The 21,809-nt window shown below is 42.2% G+C and overlaps 2 protein-coding genes across 3 annotated transcripts in view; one reads left to right on the plus strand and one right to left on the minus strand.

Moving 5' to 3' along the window:
* The first annotated feature begins 15 nt into the window (after positions 1-15).
* Positions 16-19,989, plus strand: KIN (Kin17 DNA and RNA binding protein). 2 transcript variants are annotated; one of them, XM_009568960.2, is made up of 13 exons: positions 16-167; positions 3,359-3,453; positions 4,303-4,346; positions 4,467-4,589; positions 5,546-5,727; positions 7,154-7,202; positions 7,532-7,589; positions 11,384-11,507; positions 11,992-12,042; positions 12,620-12,688; positions 13,770-13,869; positions 14,851-14,951; positions 16,688-19,989. In XM_009568960.2, exons 1-13 carry the CDS (start codon positions 54-56, stop codon positions 16,748-16,750), a joined length of 1,173 nt encoding a protein of 390 aa, XP_009567255.1. In that variant the 5' UTR covers positions 16-53; the 3' UTR covers positions 16,751-19,989. The 2 variants fall into 2 exon arrangements, with proteins under 2 accessions (XP_009567255.1, XP_053925690.1); XM_054069715.1 differs by having other exon boundaries at positions 11,387-11,507.
* A 200-nt stretch (positions 19,990-20,189) lies between these two features.
* ITIH2 (inter-alpha-trypsin inhibitor heavy chain 2) overlaps positions 20,190-21,809 on the minus strand; it is a 29,873-nt gene continuing 28,253 nt past the window's right edge. Inside the window, exons 19-21 of the mRNA XM_009568972.2 lie at positions 21,599-21,771; positions 21,043-21,154; positions 20,190-20,537 (exon numbers count right to left, since the gene is read on the minus strand). Of these exons, the coding sequence (XP_009567267.2) occupies positions 20,390-20,537; positions 21,043-21,154; positions 21,599-21,771 (433 nt within the window). The 3' untranslated portion in view covers positions 20,190-20,389. The remainder of the gene's footprint in view (positions 20,538-21,042; positions 21,155-21,598; positions 21,772-21,809) is intronic.

Here is a 21,809-nt window from a genome sequence, read left to right on the forward strand (position 1 = left end):
CGCCACTTCCGGCGACGGGGTAGTTGAGGGAAGAAGCCAACAGGGCCGCCGCCATGGGGAAGTCGGATTTTCTCAGTCCTAAGGCTATCGCCAATCGCATCAAATCTAAGGGGCTGCAGAAGCTGCGCTGGTACTGTCAGATGTGCCAGAAGCAGTGCCGCGATGAGGTGAGCGCGAACAGGCAGCGGCAGGACCTGAGGCGGGCCCTGTCTCCTCGGCGGGGCCTGGCGATCCTCCGTGAGGGGGAACGGAGGCTCCGACCCAATCCCTTGAGAGGGCAGGTCATTTTGGTTCTGGGAGACATCATGTCCCCGCGATTGGGGCGCTCCGTTTGCTTGTAGGGGCTGGCGATCCTCTGTGAGCGGGCACGAAGGGGTTCCGACCGGTGCTCTTGTGGAGGAGCTTCTGTAGGGAAGTATAGGGGTGTTAGGTCTCCGCGGCTGGGGCTCTCAGTCTGCTTCTGGGGTTGGCGATCCTCTGTGAGTGGTTATGGGGTGGCTGTAACCTGTCCCCTTGAGGGGAGAGGTTCTCTTTGGGGTGCATAGGGGCGTCAGATCCTTGTGGCTGGGTCTCTCAGTCCGCATAGGGAGGCTCTGGTCCCCCTTGTCCGTGTCTGTTGTATTGCTGAGGGGAACATGGAGGGGTTCCCATCTCCCTGTTGCAGTCCCCAAGCCTTATGTCGGGGGCTGCAATCACTGTAGGCAGTATGTGGCCTCAAAGCTATATATAGTTTCCTAAATCAAAGATAGTGTGGCTAGCAGGAGTATGGTACTGTGCCCCAGTACTCAGTGCTGGTGAGGGTACACCTCAAATCCTGTGTTTGGTTTTAGGTCCCTCATTGCAAGAAGGACATTGAGTTGCTGGAGCATTTCCAGAGAAGGTCAATGAACCTGGTGATGGGGCTGGAGGACAAGTCTTATAAAGAGCGACTAAGGGAGCTAGGGTTGTTTATTCTGGAAAAGAGAAAGCTGAGCCAAGACTTTATCACTGTCTACCACTACCTGAAAGGAGGTTGTGGTGAGATGGGTGTTGGTTTCTTCTCCCAAGAAACAAGTGACAAGATGAAAAGAAATGGGCTCAAGTTGTTGTTGTTGGTGGTGGGGTTAGATTGGATATTAAAGTCATAGAATCATAGAATCGTTTAGGTTGGGAAGGACCGTAAAGATCATCTAGTTCCAACCCCCCTGCCATGGGCAAGGACACCTCCCACTAGATCAGGCTGCCCAAGGCCCCATCCAACTTGGCCTTGAACACCTCCAGGGATGAAGTATCCGCAACCTGTTGCAGTGCCTCATCATTCTCATCGTGAAGAAATTCCTCCTTGTGTTTAGTCTAAATCTGCTCCTCTCCAGTTTATACCCATTGCCTCCGGTCCTTTCACTACAAGCCTTAAAAAAAAACCAGGTAGACATGACGCTCTGGGACATGGTTTAGTTGGCATGGTAATGTTGAGCTGATGATTGGACTTGATGACCTTAGAGGTCTTTTCCAACTTTTATGATTCTGTGAATTCCCTTGTGGGGAGTCTTTGGATGATGCAGATTCCCCTTGTAAGTGTCCCTAGTCTCTTGTAGGTGCTCTGATCCCATCTGCGGGGTGCAGTCCTTCTAGGGAGCATATTAGCCCCACTTGCTGGTAGCACGGGGATCCCTGATTCCCTTTAGGAGTTGGAGAGGGCCCTTAATTCTCCTTTAGGAGTCCCTCTTGTATGGACCACAGTCTACTTTGGGACAGCTCATAGGACCCGGAGCAGTCCCGATAGTTGGGCCTTGGGTGATCCCTTTGGGATCCCCCGTAGGAGAAGTTCTCATCCATTTTAGAGAGCACGTGTTGGCCCCTGATCCATCTCTGGGGATGTTCAGTCCCCTGCAGAGTGACTGATGAACCCAGGGAGCACAGGATGGACCCAATCCCCCTTGGATGGGTGATTGCCTTATATATACCCAGAGAGAGTGATAGGGTTATGAAATGGATGCCTCCCATCTGCCTTAGAGGGGAGTTGAAGATAGCCATAATTTCCCTTGGGGACAGGGTAAGTGTGGTCATGGGCCCAAGAGGATGCACATTTGGAGCTCTGTGAGGTCTCTTTACATAGAACCATAGCGTTACAGAATGTTTTGGAATGGAAGAGACTTTTAAAGGACATCTAGTCCAACTCCCCTGCAGTGAGCAGGGACATCCTCAACTCATTCAGGTTGCTTCGTCCAACATGACCCTGAACATTTCCAGGGATGGGGCATCTACCATCTAGCCGACTTGTTCCAGTGATTCACCATCCTCACTGAAAAAAGTTTCTTCCTTATATCTAAGGTGAATCTACCCTCTTTTTGTTTAAAAACATTACCCTTTGTACTGTGGCTACAGGCCCTGCTAAAAACTTTGTCCCCATCATTCTTGAAGGCCTCCTTTAAGTACTGGAAGGCAGCAATAATGTTTCCCCAAAGCCTTCTCTTTTCCAGGTTGAACAACCCCAAGTCTCTCAGCCTTTCCTCATAGAAGAGGTGTTCATCCTGGTGATCATTTTTGTGCCCCTCGTCTGGGCCCACTCCAACAAATCCACGTCTTTCTTGTACCGAGGACTCCTTCCTTCTGATTCTGGCTCAGTTTCTTCCCTTCTTCTCCTGTTATGAAGGGATACTTTTTCTCTGAAGCTTCCCCCTCTTCTTTTCTCTTTTCTCTTTGCTTGGACCCAGATGCCTGTGGGCATCCTCATCTTCCCAATTCCCACCAGTGTTGTGCTTCACTGTGTTACAACCAGATCTTTTTTGTAAGGGGAGGGTCATGGCTCCCGTGGGATGAAATTTGCTGTAGATTTAATTATATTGTTGTGAAAGAGCACTATATTAGACAAAAGAAGGATGCAGTCCAACATCCTATGTCTGTCTGCTTTTTGGAGAGCAAAGTCAAAAATTACTTTAGCCCTGTGCCAGAGGTGCCTGAACTATTACAGTCCGTAGCTTTAGTGCTTGCGGGACACCGTCCTCTCCTTACACAACATTTGGTATCAGTGTTGGTCAGGTTGGGAGCCAGCAAACGTTTCCAGTGCTCTTGCACATGCACCTGGATGGGTGCAGGGTGGACCTGGGTGGTGCCACATCTATCCCATTCCACAAGAACTGCTGGGATGTCCTATCTCATAACTGCTTTCACAGTTTGTCTTGAAGTTCTTGGCTTTGGGAAGGGTTCTGTTTCTGGCTTGTCTGCTGAGGAGGAACAACCACTCTGCGTCAGTTCTGCTGAGTTCAGGTGTTCTCTGTGGAGCCTTTTAAGAAATTTTGCTTACAGAATGTATTTTTAATGCTCTACAGCTGTGCTAATTGAGACAAAGGCAGACAAAGTATTTGTTTTTATTTTATAGAATGGCTTCAAATGTCATTGCATGTCTGAGTCCCACCAGAGGCAGTTGCTGCTGGCTTCTGAAAATCCTCAGCAATTCATGGATTACTTTTCTGAGTAAGTTTGCTGCATGTTCTTACCCAGGTCTTCATTCCTGTATCTCATCTGCGCTGCCATCCCTCTAAGGCCTGGTCGTGTTCCATTCAAGACAATTTGTTCTGATAGATTTTAGCGTCAGCTCTTATTTTTAATGGCAGTTTGAAAATTGAGGCATTGTCACTTTTGAATGCATGTTCGAGGTTTCAGGGAGCCGTGATGTTTGATCAGATTTGACAGTTTTATCCCATGTCTGAGTCCCATTTTAAGTTGCTCTGTGTAACAAAGTTCCTCACCAGCCTGCCCCAGAGAGGTAGGCTCCTCACCAACCTTTACAGAGAGGTAACAGCTCATGGGGGTGACTGATGTCCCATAGCTTCCCCCAGTCCTTTGTCCAGCTGGCCAATGTGACCGCTGGGCTGATTGGAGCTGTCTTCAACATGAGTCTGAGGCTTTATCCTCCAGCCCATGAATTAGCAGTGAGATGAGTGATCACCCCATCTACCGCTGCTGCCCTTTTTCCTGCCTGTGTTCCGTGTCACTTGGCCTGGGAAGAGACCTGGTAGTGAAATACCAGCAATTAGTGGGAAGTGTTTAGATTTTGCTCTTCCCATTTTATCCCTTTGAAAAGGTTTTATCCTTTTGAAGATTTAACTTGTATCTGCAGGTACCGTATTGTATTTCTTTGTGCATGCAGACTGCATTTAATGCTACTTTACTGAAAAGGGGAAATGAGCATCTGAATTTTATTACTCTCAGTTCAAAAGAATACTCATTTTTATACTGCAAGTACTTCATTGTTTATGACAATAGAAAATTGCTTTGTGTTCATAAAAATTTTACTGAAATATTTTCTTTTTATCCCCTAAGGGAGTTTCGAAATGATTTCCTAGAACTGCTCAGGAGGCGATTTGGTAAATATTTAACTGTTTGTTTGCTTGTTTGTTTTTAGTGTCTTTTATTAGTTCAGTGCAAGAAGTTTTGGTTGCTTCCTTCTACGTCTTATATTTATATTTACTAATTCTGTATTTCAGGAACAAAGAGAGTCCACAATAATATTGTGTACAATGAATATATCAGTCATCGAGAACACATCCACATGAATGCCACACAGTGGGAGACGCTGACTGATTTTACTAAATGGCTGGGCAGAGAAGGTAAATGTAGTTGTGTTCAGGGCTGGGAAGTTTTAAAGTTATTGGGTAATTGCGTTGCTGGTAAGGGATCAGTAAACATTTATGTTAGTTCTCCCATTTCCTTTTTCTTTCCTCCCCTCCTCTTCTTTCCCCTCCTGTATATATATAACCAGATGTCTAAACACATTTCTGTGCTAACCACTAGTAATTTGGTTATGAAAAATGTCAGAAGTCTGGGATAAACGCATCAATCATGACCCTTTCCTTGTTTCATCTGTTGATCTGTATTTACTGGAGGAATTGCTAAATTCAATATCAAGTTCTAGCAGTTGCCATTTAAAAATTATGATAGAACACTTATGATAACTAAAGAATCCTTCCATATTTAAGGATAAACTGCTGCCCAGAAGCAGCAGTTGTTTTCATTCCTGCTTTAGTGAAGGGTTAAAGCTTGAGATCAGCAGTTTTGTGTTATTAGGAGGAAGGGAGATTAAATGGCAATGTGGAATGGTGGAAAGTTTACTTTGGCCCTGACTGCCTGTGTTCTACAGGATTCCTTCATGTGTTGTAGAGTGTTTGAAAAGTCACTCCATTGGGAGTCAGTAACAATAGCCTCACAGTAGAGTTTCCTTTAATGGGATGCTGTTAGTGTGTATTGTTTATATACATTAGATTTCTGTTTTCTTACTTGTTAAAACAGCAGGAAGGAAACATTTTCTTCAATAAGGAAAGTATTATAAAACACTTGATATGTGCTCTGGCCTATTTCCAAATAGAACTGGCTAGCAGAAATGCAGAAACAGATGCTAAAGAATTCTAAGTAGATTTTACCAGGCCAGTAAGAGGTGTGTTTTCTCTGGTAAGGTATCTTCATTGTTATAGGGAACATGGACTGTGAAAATGATCTTGATATTTCCTTTATCCCTTGCTTGCTTTTGTGAGTATTAATTTTACTTTATCTTCCATTGACTTTTTAGGTCTCTGTAAGGTTGATGAGACTCCAAAAGGCTGGTATATTCAATACATCGATAGAGACCCAGAGACTATTCGGAGGCAACAAGAACAAGAGCGGAAGAAGAAACAGGACCTTGATGACGAAGAAAAGACTGCTAAATTCATTGAACAACAAGTTAGAAGAGGTTTGGAAGGGAAAGAAGTGGTAAGTAAAATTGCATTGTGTCAACCTTCAGCTCTAATCTCCTCTTGTTTAAGTTAATGGTGGATTGAACGCTGCTGGGATTCTTGCTCTGATATTTCCTTTATAGTCAGTCAGAAGGTGATGAGTAGGTGTCTTGCTTCGATTTAGAAGCTCATCACCACTTCAAACTGGGGAACAGCAGACATATTTATCTACATTACTGTTCTTTCCTAAGCCACCAGTAACAGTCTTCTCCCAGATACTCTTGACTAACTTGTTTCTGTTGGAGTTGCAACTTGTTACATTTCCTTGATTAACCAGCTTGCTGGTGTTTTTTACAGATGATGAGCATGGTTTTCACCTGTGGATTTACAGTCTAAAAAAAGCAATAAATGACAGAAAGTAGAGGCTTCAGATCCTTTTAGATTTGGTGTGGTATTGAAATCTAGCAGAATTGTGTCCTGTGGTCCTGGTGTCTGATCCTGGACAGTTCAGAATTTGATTTAGAGCGTCTTCTTCCATACTTGAATCACTGCATCAATTCACTTCTGTTCTGAATTTTCTGCTATACAGTAATCGTAGATCATAACCTGTTCTGGAGGAATACTTGGAGTTACTTTGTACATGGCTTGCTTTAGTACTACAAGAGTAATAATTACTGCTTTGCGAGTGATTAATGATTTAAAAATCATTCTTGAATTTAAGAAGGGAGTGTAAATAATACAGTAACCGGCATGACATATTTCACAACTTTTAAGGCTGCAAATAATAATTACCTTCTATAATAAAGATGCTGAGATAAATAACTGGGGAGAGGGCTGATGTAATCAAATCTGCATAGTGGAAAGTTTTATTTTGATAGTGCTGGTGTGGTATTTTGAAGCTGTTTATTTGGCGTCATTCGACGTCTTCCATACATGTTTTTGCCTGGGACTTAAACCACCCATTTGATCCTGCGTATTGATAGGTACACTTAAATGCTGTTGTAAACAATTATCTTTTTCTTAATTTAAAACTAATTGAAATTTAAATGGTCTGAGCCTTTGGTGCTAAAATTATGGAAAGATTCCAGAATTTCCCTCTTTGAGTTATCAGAAACCAGAAAATCATGCTGTCCAGAAACCAGTCTAATCATGCTGGTGCAAACAGAGAAAACTGCTACAGTTAGGCCACTTTCCTTTCATCTTGGAATCGAGCAAGTTTAAACAGCATCTCTGTAGAGGGTGTTAATTAGAGAATTTTGCACAGGAGCCTGTAATGGAATAATGTTTTCAGTTTATAATCTTCTGTGAATCAAGCCAGTTTGAATATTACAGTTTCTTGTACTAATCTCACAGCAGTCTCTAAAATTGAGCTAATCAATGATCACCAAAAAATGATACCTTGGCTCAGTTTTCTGTTTGACTCTTGAAATGTGTTTTGTGCATTTTTTTTTTTTTTTTGGCAGGAAAAGCCAGTCTACACTGAACTGAATAGAGAAAATGAAGAAGAAAAAGGTAACTGGATTTCAATATATGTAATTTTTTAGAATCTACTGAAGCTAGTTTTGTGGTTAAAGTGAGATGAGCACTGAGACCAACTCAGTGTTTCATAGAGTGCTTTGAGATCAGTTATAAAGAGCACTGGAATATGGAAATACAGAAATATAATATATCCTTTCTTAGGAAATTTAAAGTAATTAATTTTAAAAACTGAACCAAAACATAGGTCAGTAAATATTTTCAAATTTATGATCTTTTCCTTTTGCAGATTTTTGAAATTGTAACATCCTTCAATGCAGTTATTTTTAAAGATAGAAATAGAGTATTGTCTTTTTATTTTTTAGTCACATTTAATTTAAACAAAGGAGCAAGTACTTCAATACCAGCATCTTCTAAAACAAGGTGAGAAAAGAATTTAAAGGCAAACCTTACTGTTGCAAAGTGCTTATATGATAATGATATTTGTATGAATAGGAAAATGTGAATTGTCCTGAAATATCCTGTCATGTTATTCAGGAGAGGGTACTAGATACCTTCATGGTTCCTTTTGTGTCTCACATGAATGAGTGGGTTTATCTGAAATGTTTGCTCTGAGGAGCCTTCTTGAATTCACTGTGGTTCACGGCAGGTGCCCATCATGTAATAGTCAGTTACAGGCTTTTCTGAGAAGATACCATCCCATGAAAGTGTGGATAAGGAGTCCGATCAAAGCATTTGAAATGAATATGCTCTTGTCCCACCTGCCTTCTATGAATGAACATTTGTGACTTCTTCATTCTGGTTCCTGAAAGGTTTGATTGCCTTGTCCAATTGGAGGTAACACTTTCTCTGATCATATTAAGAAGCTGAATCTATCTGGTATAAATATTTCTAAAGCTCATGAATTTGATTACCTTCATATAGCCGTGAGCTCTGCAGGTCAAAAGGGATCATTTATGCAAACAATACTGACTTATAGGAATCTGTGAAACTGTCTGAGCTGTACATCTTTTCATGTGAAGCAGTATTGTTATTAAATGTATTGCAGGTAAAATGAAAGGTTACCTCTCATCGCAAGCTCGGCCCTTAGATAGGGTATCTGATGGGAGATATACTGGGAAGAAAGTGAGAAAATGAAGTAGTTTTTTGCAATAATAGATACAGATTTTGGGCTTTGAGGGAAACTTGTAAGTTATCTCTAAGCACGGAGTTGTGCTTAAGATGAGTCTGAAACTTAATTCAGACAGTCAAATAGTTCCCGTGAGGAATATTTAAGGTGCTTGCTAGAATTTGGCTGAATGTGAAATCATGAATCAAGTAGTCTAATTTTTTCATAGTATATGAGAGATACTTGTGTGCAAACTTTGTAATTGTAGTTTCAAAGCAAAATTAGGGTACAAGCTTCGTAGTAAAGTCATCAGGTGGTGGTTTGTATGTCACTGGTGATACAGGAATCTCTTGAGAGTTATATATGGAAACTGCTTCCCTGTGTCCCTGTAAAGGTGTTTGTTCTGCAGCTGCTGACTGTTACCGAGGATCAGTTGAGTTTGCCCTGATGCCCAGTACCCCAGTGCAGTGTGAAGCGGCACATGCTGCCCTCCCACCTTCTGTGCTTACAGCCCAAGCTACATAATCCTAGGCCTTGGATTTGCTGAGCAGGGTGCAGAAACAAGACCAGGAGATCCAAAGTAGTGGATGGTAGAGTTTTGAGGGCATGGGCATACTGGTAGTTGGTACAGAGATGGAGTGGAGTTGGAGCCTTGCTGAGAGGGGTAGTGAGAGGGGAGTTGTTCCTTGATGTGAACGTCTGTGTGGCTGACTCGGAGATAGGAGTCACCGTGACAGGCATGGCTTCCTATACTGACTGCCCTTGAGCAAACTGGGAACGTTGGGCATACTTTTTTCCCCTCAAGAACTTCCATTCTCAAATCCCTGCTTAACTCACTCAGTCGACAAGTAAGATTAGAATTAATTCTAATTATGGAATGAGCAGAAGCTACTATCAAGGTCACTCTCTGCAGTACTGCAAGCATGCCAGTGTACAGTCCTGTCTGCACACTGATCAGCCTCCATTGTACACAGTTAGGGCCTCCCCAGCCCTATGGTCCTAAGGGAAGGTCCTTCAAAACCTGTTTGCTCTGGTTGTTAGGACCTTGTCTGTAATTTCCCAGGTAAACGTAGTCATGGCTGGTTTATAACAATTGCTCTCATGTTGATATGGGCATTTAACATAAATAGTTCTTTTTCTCCCTGGTGTTTGCTTTCTCAAACAAAGTTTTTGCAGAGAACAGTTTTAGCCTCTCAGCCATCACTGTGCTGTGCAAGCAGACCTGCACAATACAGACCTTATGTCCCCATTCCCTTGATCTGCTGAATATCCCTTCCTTGTCCTTGTTCAAGTTTCAGCTAACCTTGAACAGGGAAGCTGATCAAATTTGTGCATGCTGCAAAAGAAACATTGTTATGGCTTATGCAAGGCACTAATATTTTTCTGTCCTGATGCTTCCTAGGATTGCATTTGGCTCTTTTGAGCCTGCTTCACACTGGTAGCTGATATTTGTGACGATAGCCAGACCCCTTTCTGCATTTGTTGCTTTTAAACAGCTCCCACTAGATAGAAGGTAATCAGAGTAAACTTTTCCAAAGTATGTGAACTTGCATAAGGAGCTGTTGAATTTTGTGGTTTTTAAAACATGGTTTACAAGATAAACCAGTCCTTTCTGGTGTCTAATACTTTGTGTCCTTCATATTGATTGCACACCCAAACAGTGTTGGTGGTCTCTCATTCATGTCTCGAGTCCTTAGAGAATATGTTAAATCATAGAATGATAGAATGGTGTGAGTTTGAAGGGACCTTAAAGATCATTCAGTTCCACCCCCACTGCCATGGGCAGGGACACCTTCTCACTGGATCAGGTTGCTTAGATTCATCCAACCTGGCCTTGAACACCTCCAGGGAGGAGGCATCCACAACTTCACTGGGCAACCTCCACCACCCTCACAGTAATTTTTTTTTCCTAGTATCTAATCTAAATCTGCCTTCTTTCAGCTTAAAACCATTACCCCTCGTCCTATCCCTGCACTCCCTGATAAAGAGCTCCTCCCCAGCTTTTCTGTAGGTGAATCTTAAGCAAGGTTCAGTTTAGTATTGACACCAAGCAATCCCTTAGTAACCTCACAGACAGATATGTTTTCCTTTTTAAATACCAGCACTGCAGTTATGTTTTAATTGTATATTACCCTTTATGAGATGTTATTTTAAGTACTTGCTATTTGATATGTGATTTAATGTACTATTTCTTCTAGAAATCTGCTATGGGTATTATCCAGACTTCCTCTGAAAAGCAATATTTCTCTCAATTTTGCTTCCACTGCCATTTCTGTGTCTTCATTCCCATTACCTATCTTCCCTTTCCTACTATATCCAACATCTTTACTGCAGGCAGAACATGTGATTTGTTGTAAGGCTGTATTACTATTTCATTACTGTCCACCTCACAGAAGCCTTCTTCGTCTTTCTGGATGAGAGAACACCTAAATTTTTTTTACTGTGTTCAGGTGTCTCTTATAAATATGGCTTAACTCAAGCTGCCTTTGGACAGTTCTCACTTTGCGTAGATGTCCCCTGACCTGTGAGATATAACTTTTTGTGCTGATTGCTTTTTTCTTTCACAACTCATAGGCTGTTTGCCTGTTTTGAATGATTGTGAAGATGGTGGTTTTTTGCTGGATGCGGAGCCCTCTCCTGCAGATTCCCATGTGGTTTTTCCCTCTGATGAATAGATTGAGTATCTCTGTCTGGAAGGAGTGTTAGACATCTACCGTGTTTGGGCGTTGCTCTGTCCAGGTAGCTCCTCTAAAGCCAGAAGTTTGTCATATCAAATTTGAAAACCTTATTTGCAGACCTGCTTTTGTCCTCTCTGTTGAACTCAAGTCCCCAATGGACTCTTTGCTTTTGCACTGGTGAACTGATCATTAGGTTGTTCTCATTCAGCTGGACTGCTAGCAGTGAACATCAGTGAATGTGGAGTTAACATCTCAAGGAGATCAGTTCTAGCTGCCAAATGCAGTCCTAGAGAAAGAGGCATGCAGGGTCTGGAAAGTGACTTTCACAACTGAAATTAAATAGATCAGCAGGCCTTTTTTGCACAACCAGCTTTTCAAATGCGTCTTGGTGGAGGATGGCTCTGAAAACACCATGTTACTCTTCCATCCAGCAGTGTCCTTGGACCAAATGCACTGAAGATGGTGGAAGGGGCAGTTAAAAGAAAAGAATCAGCTCATAGCTCTGGTCAGTCCAAAGAGAAAAAGAAGAAATCCGCACTGGATGAGATTATGGAGGTAATAATCATGCAGGATCTGTGTCTTTATAACCCCGTGCCTATGGCTATGTCCACTTTACCAGGGCATCCCTTGGAAGTGACCTCAGACCTTCACTTCATGTGGAATTCAGACTTCTATATCTTACCAGGCAAAATGATTTTACTTCCCAATTAAAACTGTTTTCTGTGGCTCATCTGTGGTTATTCCCTAAACGACTGAGATGTTGAAAGTAACAGAATACAGATTTTAGAAGAGAAGAAAATATCTAGAAACGCTTGACATAACCAAATATAAATCTCCAGCATTTTATCATGGATTTCTGGATCTCATCAAATTGGTATTTATGCAGCAAGCACACACTGATTTACCCTTATTTAGTTTTGCAGTTCTTTTTATTCCCCACTTGACGTGAGCCTGGAAAATTGGTTTATCTTTTCAAAAGCATGGGTAAGCTGCAGTGAAAGGAGGAAGTAAATGGTGATTGTTTGTTGTTCTTCTGTAGCTTGAAGAGGAGAAGAAAAGAACAGCTCGAAGAGACTACTGGTTGCAGCCTGTAAGTGTCTCAAAAATTATTATTATACTAAGTACAACCAATTCTGCATTTCTAAAGCTGATTTTGATTTTGGTAAAAATCCAAAAGCAGATTCCAAACTAAATTCATTCTTATTTTCCAAGCTGCCAAATGTGAAATATTACAGTATCTGGGAGGAATTACTCTTCTGTTTAAGCATGGTCTGCAGTCTGAAGCATTGTATGCCTGATCTCAGATGGGGTGGAATTCTCTAATCAAAGACTTGGTGCTGTGAGTCTCTACAGATCATGTTCAAATCGTGATGCTACTTACAGCCCTCTTTTTTTCTGCACTGGTTGCTGGTACGCACAGCGATGTAGAACTCAAGATCAGCCTTTGAGCTGAAAAACATCATCTCAGCTTTTACTTATTGACTCAACTTCTAGATCAAGAATTCCTACCTTTGACCCATTTTACTGTTTTGCAACTTTACTGTTGTTGCTTTCTGTGCTGTGCAGTCTGTGGTTGGAGTCAGAGGGACCTGAGTGTGCAGTGAGTTTAGATTGTGTAGTTGTTTGTATATTTTGCATTTATTTTTGCTTACTTTCAAATCTTTCAGGATATTGTTGTAAAAATTGTAACAAAAAAGCTTGGAGAGAAGTATCACAAGAAGAAGGCAGTTGTTAAGGTAAAGTGTGTAAGTGGAAGCATGTGGCATTGTTTAGGCTTTTCTGGTATCATAACTTCTGAAGTTTTATTTCATTATATAAGTTGTTTAGCCTTAAGTCAACGCTGATAGGGGCTGGAACATCACCATACCTTTACTGGGACTTATTCTGGGCAGGGAATGGAACTCTGATTTAGTTTAATGACATTCACTCGATAATTCTTTCTTAAGCACTGTTTTGCCCTGCATCGTTTGTTCCTATTAACACATCCATCTTGGAGAATAGTTACTTTGTCAATGTGGTATGACCAAGAGCAGTGCCATTACATCTTCATCTCGGAGCAGTCAGTTTAGCACTGGTATTTAAGCTGCAGGCTGCCTCTGAACAAGATCCTGTTTGTGTATGAAATCTTCAGACTGTAAGCCTTGCTCTGTTTTTTGGAAGTGGTTTCTTTTAGCCACTGCCAGTGGAATGATGTTGTGCTGGGTAGTCCAAGGCTCGGCAGTCTCTGGCAGGAGTGCCAAAGGTGACACCTGGGTGTGTTATCAATGATCGACAGGAGAGTATCTAGCTCAAAATCACAGCTTTTTTGATAGGCATCTGGGAGGGTTTATGAGATGGCTCATAAACCAGTGGCTGATTCTGAATATGTGAAGTGGAACATAGTTTACACTAGGCACAAGGGTGATGGGTAACATTTCACCTCATTGAGGGGTGGTATCCCAGTTGTTACCATGTTGCTTCCAGCCAGCTTAGTCTTCCATGGGAGAAGGAAGCCTCTAGTTTACTCTCCGTCTTTGAGAGAGTAGCTAAGATAGCTGACCTGAAGGTTGACAAAACCTTCAGACACAGCTGACAAAATTAGTGGTCGATCAAACCAGTCATTGATGTTTGAAAGGAGCCCTTTTAAACTGATCTTAAATTCAGAGTGAGGCTAGACAGCAGTCTGTGATAGCTGAATGCCTTTAGGACAGTTCAGAAGTCCTTGCTGCTCTGGAAAATGTACAAGTGCAGACTTGTGGTCCTGAGTTTGTTCATTTTGAAATGTAAACGTAGAGAAATTTTTGTATTTTTCTGATTGATGTCTGCCTTTCACAACAGGAAGTGATTGACAAATACACAGCAGTTGTGAAGATGATTGACTCTGGAGACAAACTGAAGCTTGATCAGACGCATCTGGAGACTGTAATACCTGCACCAGGTACAGCTCTTCTGTTTATTTGTTTCAGCTTAGCTGTCACTGCAAAACTTTATTTCAGTTCTTTTAAACTATAACTCATCCACTTGAAAGCAACATAACAAGAGTCGTCTTGCTCTTGGGACAGCGTTTCATGAGATACTCTGATCACTTACCAAATCTCTTCTGGTTACTTTCTAGGGAATTATTACATTGCTTCTGCTTTGAGTCTTCATAGTCTCTTCTCATAAAAATTAGATTCTTTTCTGAGAACACAGGAGTTTGTTCATTTGATGAGATGAAAGCATCTCTCTTCAGCTGCCAGGAAGCATCTCTGGGAGCCCTACAGAGCCCTTGGTCATTATTTCTCCTGTATCTTCCTTCCAAAGTCATGCCTCAAATAGCTGTGGGCACTTGGCATAGCTTACCTCATCTCGTGTTTGGTTCACTGGTGTTTCTTTGGCTGGTACACACTGATGTTTGTGTGTAGCATCTGACCAGTGTTTCAGGAACAGTCAGAGTAGCAGTCAGCAGAACACGGTGGTGTATGGGGAAACAGAATATAGGATTTTGGGATTCACGGGTTCTTCAGTAGACCTAGAGTCTGCATTTCTGCAGCTGGTGAGGAGCTGGTCTGTGGTGTTGGTGAGTGCTCTTTAGCATAATGGTACATATAGCATCCTTGCACTAGAATTGATGCCCTGAGGGGACTGCCTAGGTGAGACAGAAGGCAAAAAGGAGATACACAAAGCCATTAGCACAGGGAATGGGATGTAGGATAAGTAGCTTTGGCTTCTTTCCCTGATGTAATTGCAAGTTTCAGCCCATAGCATCAGTGTAGCCTGGAGCGGTATACTAAAATGGGCAGGATGTTAGGCAAACCTCGGAGCTGCTTGCTGGAGCTGCTGGGAGAAACTATCTCTTCCTCAGCTGTTAGTTAAACACAACTCCATCAGAAGAAGCTGGGAATCCTGTATCTTACTATTTTCCAATTTCTCATTTCAGGCAAGAAAGTGATGGTATTAAATGGTGGCTACAGAGGAAATGAAGGCATCTTGGAATCTATCAATGAAAAGAGGTTTTCAGCTACAATAATCATCGACTCTGTAAGTAACAAACCCTGCAAGATCTCATTTGCATAGTGTGATTTTCATCTGTACATTAGAAAGCTTTCACAAAATTAATCCTGTCTTACAGGTGGGATTTTGGTGTGCAAAATGCTGTGGTCACCCCCCACTCATTCCCAATCAGTAGGAAAACAGCCACATATTCCCCATTGCAGACTAAAGCTCTGCTGTTTGCCTTTAAAAAGATGCCAAGATGCTGAATTTAGCAAGTTTTGAACTTGAAAGAGACTTGCAGAATACTTCATATGTTTATTTCCAATGTGGCTGTTGTACTGTTTTGTAGGAAGGTAAAAAACATGATTTGTGCAAAGATGTGAATTTTCTTCTGCCTTTTCCAGACTAAACATGGGGCTTTATGTGCTTCTTTGTTGTCCTGTCATTAACAATTAAGATTGTTTTTTTGGGTTTGTTTTTTTTTACGGATCACCTTTCTCTGGGCCAAAATTAGGCCCTGTCATCATGTCTGTGTGGCTACTTGTTCTCTGCAAAACCAATCTTTAAACTGATTGGTACAGCAGAGAGTGTGTTGGCTCAAAGCCAAATTTCTTAATCGCAGCTCGCAGTGGAGAAACGCTGTTAGGATCCCATTCAAAGGAGGTCTGCAGAAACTCAGGCTGTATTGGATTCTGGATAATTTACTTCAGAAGAGACTGTGCAGGTGTCCACTGTTGAGTTGGAGTGAAGAATCATGACAACATTGATCTTGGAAAGCCAGGGTAGTTTTTGTTTAGCCCTGATGTAGATGTTAAGATTAGACCCTTCCAGCGTGAACTCCCGAGTCAATAAATTAAAAATGGGTAAAACTACTCCTGGAAACTGGTGAAGTCTGTGAGAATTTTCTTACTGATTGTAGGGCGATCAGGATTTTTATATATAGGAAGTTCAGAGTTAAATATTTTACTCCTAATAAGTTCAGTGTGAATTAATTCAAAACAGTTGCTTATGTTTGGCTCAAAATTGCAAGGACTTTACTAGCACAGAGTGATCTGAAAGTGATCATAGAATCATAGAATGTCCTGAGTTGGAAGGGACCCGCAAGGATCATTGAGTCCAACTCATGTCCCTGCATAGGACAACCCCAACATTCATACCATGTGTCTGAGGGTGTTGTCCAAATGCTTCTTGAATATTGTCAGTCTTGGTGCCATGACTACATCTCTGGGGAGCCTGTTCTGGTGCTCCACCACCCTGTGAGTGAAGAACCTTTTTCTAATATCCAATCTAAACCTCCCCTGGCACATCTTTCTGCCATTCCCTTGGGTCCTGTCATTGGTTACCACAGGGAAGAGATCAGTTCCTGCTCCTCCTCCTTTCCTTGTAAGGTAAGATTTCTGGGACAGTGTTGAGGCCCTGACACATTCTCTGGTCAGATTCAAAATAATGAAGCAGAAAAGGTTGTGTCTTGAGCAAAACCTAAATATGTATTTTTGGATGCATTCTGCTGTGCGTCACCTTTACTGCCTCCCGTGTGCAATTGTGTGGCTTTAAACAGAAGAGTATTCATTGGGCTTTTCCTGTGTGCAGCACTGAGGAAAAATGGGAGGGCCTGTGATTTCCAGTGTTGTTCCCTCTGGTTGTGCTGTTTGAAAACTGTCTAAATGTGGCAAGATTTCATACAGTGCTTTTACTGGTTTAGTTTAAGCTCTCTATTGTGAATTCAACAATAAAACAAGTCTATAATTTGATCTTATTTCTGTTACTGTGTTATTTTCCAGGGACCTTTAAAAGGACGCCGAGTTGAGGATATCCTGTACGAAGACATTTCCAAACTTGCCTGAGGCACGAATAGTGGATCAGAGAAAATTTTGGTTCCCAGAAACATCTTCCTGGCATCTTGCAGGCAGACACAAGACTCTACTATGTCAGGGTTTTTAGTGTGTGTATATATGTATTTATAATGTATATAGAAATCAACCACAAGCAAACTGGATTTATTTAAAGATCATTATGGATTTGTAACATAAAATGTTTGTGGAAATCTTATCAGTGAAAATATTTCTTCTAATTGTGTCAAAGTTAAGTTATAATATTTGGTCCAATTTCCCTTTGTAAAATATAGCAGGTAGCTGCAAGCTGGAGTATTTTATTTACTGAAGTGTGTTAACAGTTCCATAAGAGAGTGAATGACTTACCAATAGCTGCTTGAGGCAGGCAGTGTGTGTCAGAGCTACTGCAGCTTAAACAACACACTTCTCAATCTGCAGTCAAAATTGAGTTCTGGCTGCACGAACAAGGGAAGAGATTAAGACAATACCAGAAAGGTAGTAGCGCTGCAAGGGATTATTTTCCTGGATTTGGTAAGAATGGCCTGGTACCTTAAGTGCTGTCACCAACTTAGTTTTGATTAGCGCATCAGAAATAGTAGAATCCAAGTCATTGCTCCTCTGTCCTCTTGTTTGCCAAGGTTGCTAATCATAGTAATATGCAATTTATCTTCACATGAACTCCAAGGTGGCTATTCCTTGTGGGGTTTCTAGGATGCTAGCCAAAGTGTGTGCAGGTAGGAATTGGTGGTTGCTGTTTTGGCTTCCTCTTCCTTTGTTCATATTTCCATTGTTTCCTTGCCCTGCTACATGAGTAACCTTATTCATGTAAATGATTTAACATGACTCATTTTTTAAAAAAAGTCACATTTTGTACAATGTTTATTTTTTGAGGCAGTTCAGAAATAAACATAAACCTTTCTTAGGTCAGTGTGTTTTTATCAGCCTTTTAAATGTGTGGGGCAGTACTTGGTTGGTTTATATTCACCATAAAGTATCCAGCTGGTGTTTTGCCTTTTTTATGTAAAAGAAACTATTTGTCCCAGGCGTAATAGGAACTGATCATCACCTGATGGTCCAGCCCACCTCTGGTTTGGTTCTATGAATCTGAAACCTAAGGAAAGAGAATCGATATCCCCTCTGCCCCTCACAGGAGATCTTGGCTGAGGGTTGAAGAGGGCAAGATGCTGTAATAATGCACACATCAGTTATGTTGCAGTCTAAGAGTTCAAGGTCACTACAGGCAAAAATTACTGTTCTTGTCCCTTTCCTTTCTCAAAGGGTCACTGTCTTGTTCGTGTGTGGTTTCCAGGGGACCTCTGCAGGAAAACGGAAGGACTGCAGAGGTTTAGTGAAATAGCTCCTCTCAGGAACAGCCTGAGTAACCTAACACGGGACATCAACTGGCTTTACAGCAATCCTGGCCATAAATTCAAGGCAGAGTCAAGCAGTAATGCAGTATCCAAAGAATGGAGGATTATGAGGAAGGGAACTGGAGACAGAAGATGGACTTGTTTGTTTATTTAGGCTGTTTAAGCAACCTGTATAGTGTAAACAGCTCTGCCTTTTCTCAGAGAACGGGTACTGTAGGAGAGTAATAAGGATAAGTGAAAGAACAGAGCAGCTTCTGTGCCACTGAGAGTAATTACACATAAAAGTCTGGAGCTTGAATTATAGAATGGTTTGGTTGGAAAAGACCTCTAAGATCACCAAGTCCAAGCATACCCCATACCTGTCCACTACCAAATCATATCCCTGAGCACCTTGTCTACCCATCTTTTAAGTACCTCCAGGGATGGTGACTCAACCACCTCCCTGGGCAGCCTCTTCCAATGCCTGAGAACCCTTTCAGTGAAGAAATTTTTCCTGCTGTCTAATCTAAACCTCCCCTGGTGCAACTTGAGGCCATTTCCTCTTGTCCTATCACTTCTTATGTGGGAGAAGAGACCAGCACCCACCTTGCTACAACCTACTTTCAGGGAGTTGTAGACAGTGATAAGGTCTCCCCTCGACCTCATTTTCGCTAGGCTAAACAACCCCTGTTTCCTCAGCCTCCTCGTAAGACTTGTTCTCCAGTGCCTTCACCAGCTTTGTTGCCCTTCTCAGTGTGCTCCAGCACCTCAATGCTCTTCTTTGTAGTGAGGGGCCCAAAACTCAGCACAGTATTCAAGGTATGGCCTCATCACCGCTGAGTACAGGAGAAGGATGATTTCCCTGGTCCTCCTGGTCACACTGTTTCTGATACAAGCCAAGATGCCATTGGCCTTCTGGGCCACTTGGGCACACTGCTGGCTCATAGTCAGCCGCCTTTCAACCATCACCCCCAGGTTCTTCACCAGGCAGCTTTCCAGCCACTCTTCCCTTCTGTAACTGAACAGTTAGAGCGAGTGTTGTATATGTGTGAAGTTATGAAATCTGTGGAGATGAACAGAGAATGATTCTTCACTGCTTGTTTTCACATCCAAGTGAAGAAACAGGCAGTGGAATTACAGTTGTGGGGCTTTAAAAACAAACTTCACAGGTTTTCTCTCTGCCCCACAGGGCCGAGTTAAACTGGGGAGCTCACTGCTGCAGGATGTTGTGAAGGGTGAAGCGAAATGAGTTCGCGGAAACAATATCTTCTAGGGAAGATACTTTGAGACACTTAAAACACATTGGTCCTCTTGCTCCCAACACTGGCTGTAAGAAAGATCAGATACCAGCCCTGAGCTTGTAGGTAAAGGAAACTAAAGTTCAGAATGACAAGTAGATTACTTGAGTCCCCTCCTTATATTAGGGCTGCTGAGAAGAATGTCACTCTTTTTGCCTAAGGTTGCCTGAAAGCAGAGTTTTAAATGTGGCTCTAGGTGCATACATGTGTATTTGTTTCACAGCTGGTCTCATTTATCATTGAATACTCTTGAAGAGAAAGACTTATTTTGGGAGCTAATCCTTCTGGATGGAAAGGTTTAGTACTTATGGTGACTTCTATGTATCTTGATTTTTTTTTTTTCATGCTCTCACAGATTTATATCTGGGTGTGAACTTCACTGTGATGTTGCAAATTTCACAGAAATAAGCTGTAGGACATCCTCGACTCATCTAATTAATATTTCTGCAATATGGCAGCATCAGCTGCTTCAAGGGTGTTCCTCACCACTGATTAACTTATCCTTAAAGACTGGAGACTCCTCATGATGCCCATTCCAGAGCCTGCATTCCTTTTCTGTTTGATTTCCTTGTATCTAATGCACGTCCTCCTGGCTAGGCTTCAAAAACCCATTGGTTTGTGCCCAATCCAGCAATGCATGAACTGTTTATTCAGCACTTTGAAAAAGTAAGTATTGAATCTGGCTGTCTGTGCTGCCCACCACAGTGCTGTTAGGAGTTGACTGTGAAATACGTATCACAAAATAGAATTTTAATGGAGTTTAATATCCATTAACTCAGACACAGGAAGTGCAGGGTACCTACTACAACCCAGCATGCCGTTTTATTACAAGTTTCATTTTTGTTAACAGAAAAAGGAGTTACATTGCTTTGTACCACTGATCATTATAAAGCAGATGGTGGTGAAGTTACCTTTGGTCAACCTGGTTTGATAGGCTGACAGCTACTGGCACGAAGGAGCAGTTGAGAATTTTTTGGTAATAAACTTGTTTCATATTGGAGCATTCAGGGTTTCTTCAGGAAGCTGTACAGGTGGGGGACGAGGTAATCTTTGTAGTGCCCATCTATGAAACCTTTCCCACTGTTGTGCACAAACCAGCACTGCACATCGGTCCCAAGCACGCGGTCCTCTCTGTAGTCTTTCTGCAATCCCCTGTGAGGAAGAGTCCACCCAAAATAAAGGTCAGGGCATGACAGGTAGACAAGAAGACATCAGTAATCATAGAATTGTTTAGGTTGGAGAAGACCCTTAAGATCATTGAGTCCAACTGCAAATGTAACACTGCTAAGTTCAATCCTGCTCATTCATGGTGCTGCTCTGCCAAAGTGGTGAGATGTGCATCTTCCACCAGCAGAGTGGAAACAACCACAAAATGCAGTGAATTTTACAGTTCTATGGTCCCAAGCACTGTGACGTGGCCTGTCCAAGGTCAGATGCTGGGAAGCCATATGGTAAGAACTCTTAATGCAAAGATATAAAAGAACCCGACTTGTACCAAGTGTTTTGCCAACAGCTAAATCCAGTTTATTTGCAGAGAGCAAGGGGAGGGGCTTTTATCCCTCCTGACATGCTTGAAAGTTAATAAGCTTACAGTCATTGACGTCATTAATGAGAAGAAGTCAGATGTAGAAAGAGCAATAAAGCAGATTATTCTTACCTGGTAACAGTGAGTTTGTTGCCTTTCACTTCCATGGTGGCTTGTGGTTTCTCTGGATCTTGCCCAGGTCTTTGGTGGTGGATATACACTTCTGGTTCAGACGCAAACTGACCTGATCAAAGAGAGGTTTAAAGCTCTTTGCATGCCTTAACCTTTGAGGCTCTCATGTAAGATGCTGCTGGGCTTTTTAGGAAAATCAAATTAGCTTCAGCAGGCAAATTCCTGCTGTGTGAATCACATGGCACCATGTCTCCAGTGCTATCGGATCACCCACACTGGGAGAGTAAAAACCTCTGCTTTTGAGCTAGCAAACTTCTACTAAGAAAGCAAGACCAGAGCTGTGAAGAGTTCTTGGGAAAACAGCCTCTGCTGATCAGGATTCCCACATCTTGGGTGGGTCCAGTGCCCAGCAGGCTAATTATCCCTGTGAACAGAGCCCTTGGTTTTGTTCTATACCTTTGCCAGAGAAGGGCTGTCATCTAGATGGTGACAAAGATCTAGTAAAACCCCCGACCTAGTACCCCACAGTTCCCACCACATGACCTGCAGCCCTTACCTATCAGCCCGTGGGCTGCAGGAGACAACTGGTTTTCAGGAGGGATGTAGATTCCCAAGAAATCAACATTAATTGGGTGATTCTTCCACACACGGTGCAGCAAAACCATGAAGGACATCTCCTCACCCACGGTGATAGTAACATTGCTTTCTTTCTTCACAGATATGAGAAGCCTAGCAGAAATGAACCAAAAGTTCAACTACTGAGTTTA

This window comes from Cuculus canorus, chromosome 1 (genome assembly GCF_017976375.1).
Source record: "Cuculus canorus isolate bCucCan1 chromosome 1, bCucCan1.pri, whole genome shotgun sequence".
In the NCBI taxonomy this organism is placed as follows: domain Eukaryota; kingdom Metazoa; phylum Chordata; class Aves; order Cuculiformes; family Cuculidae; genus Cuculus; species Cuculus canorus.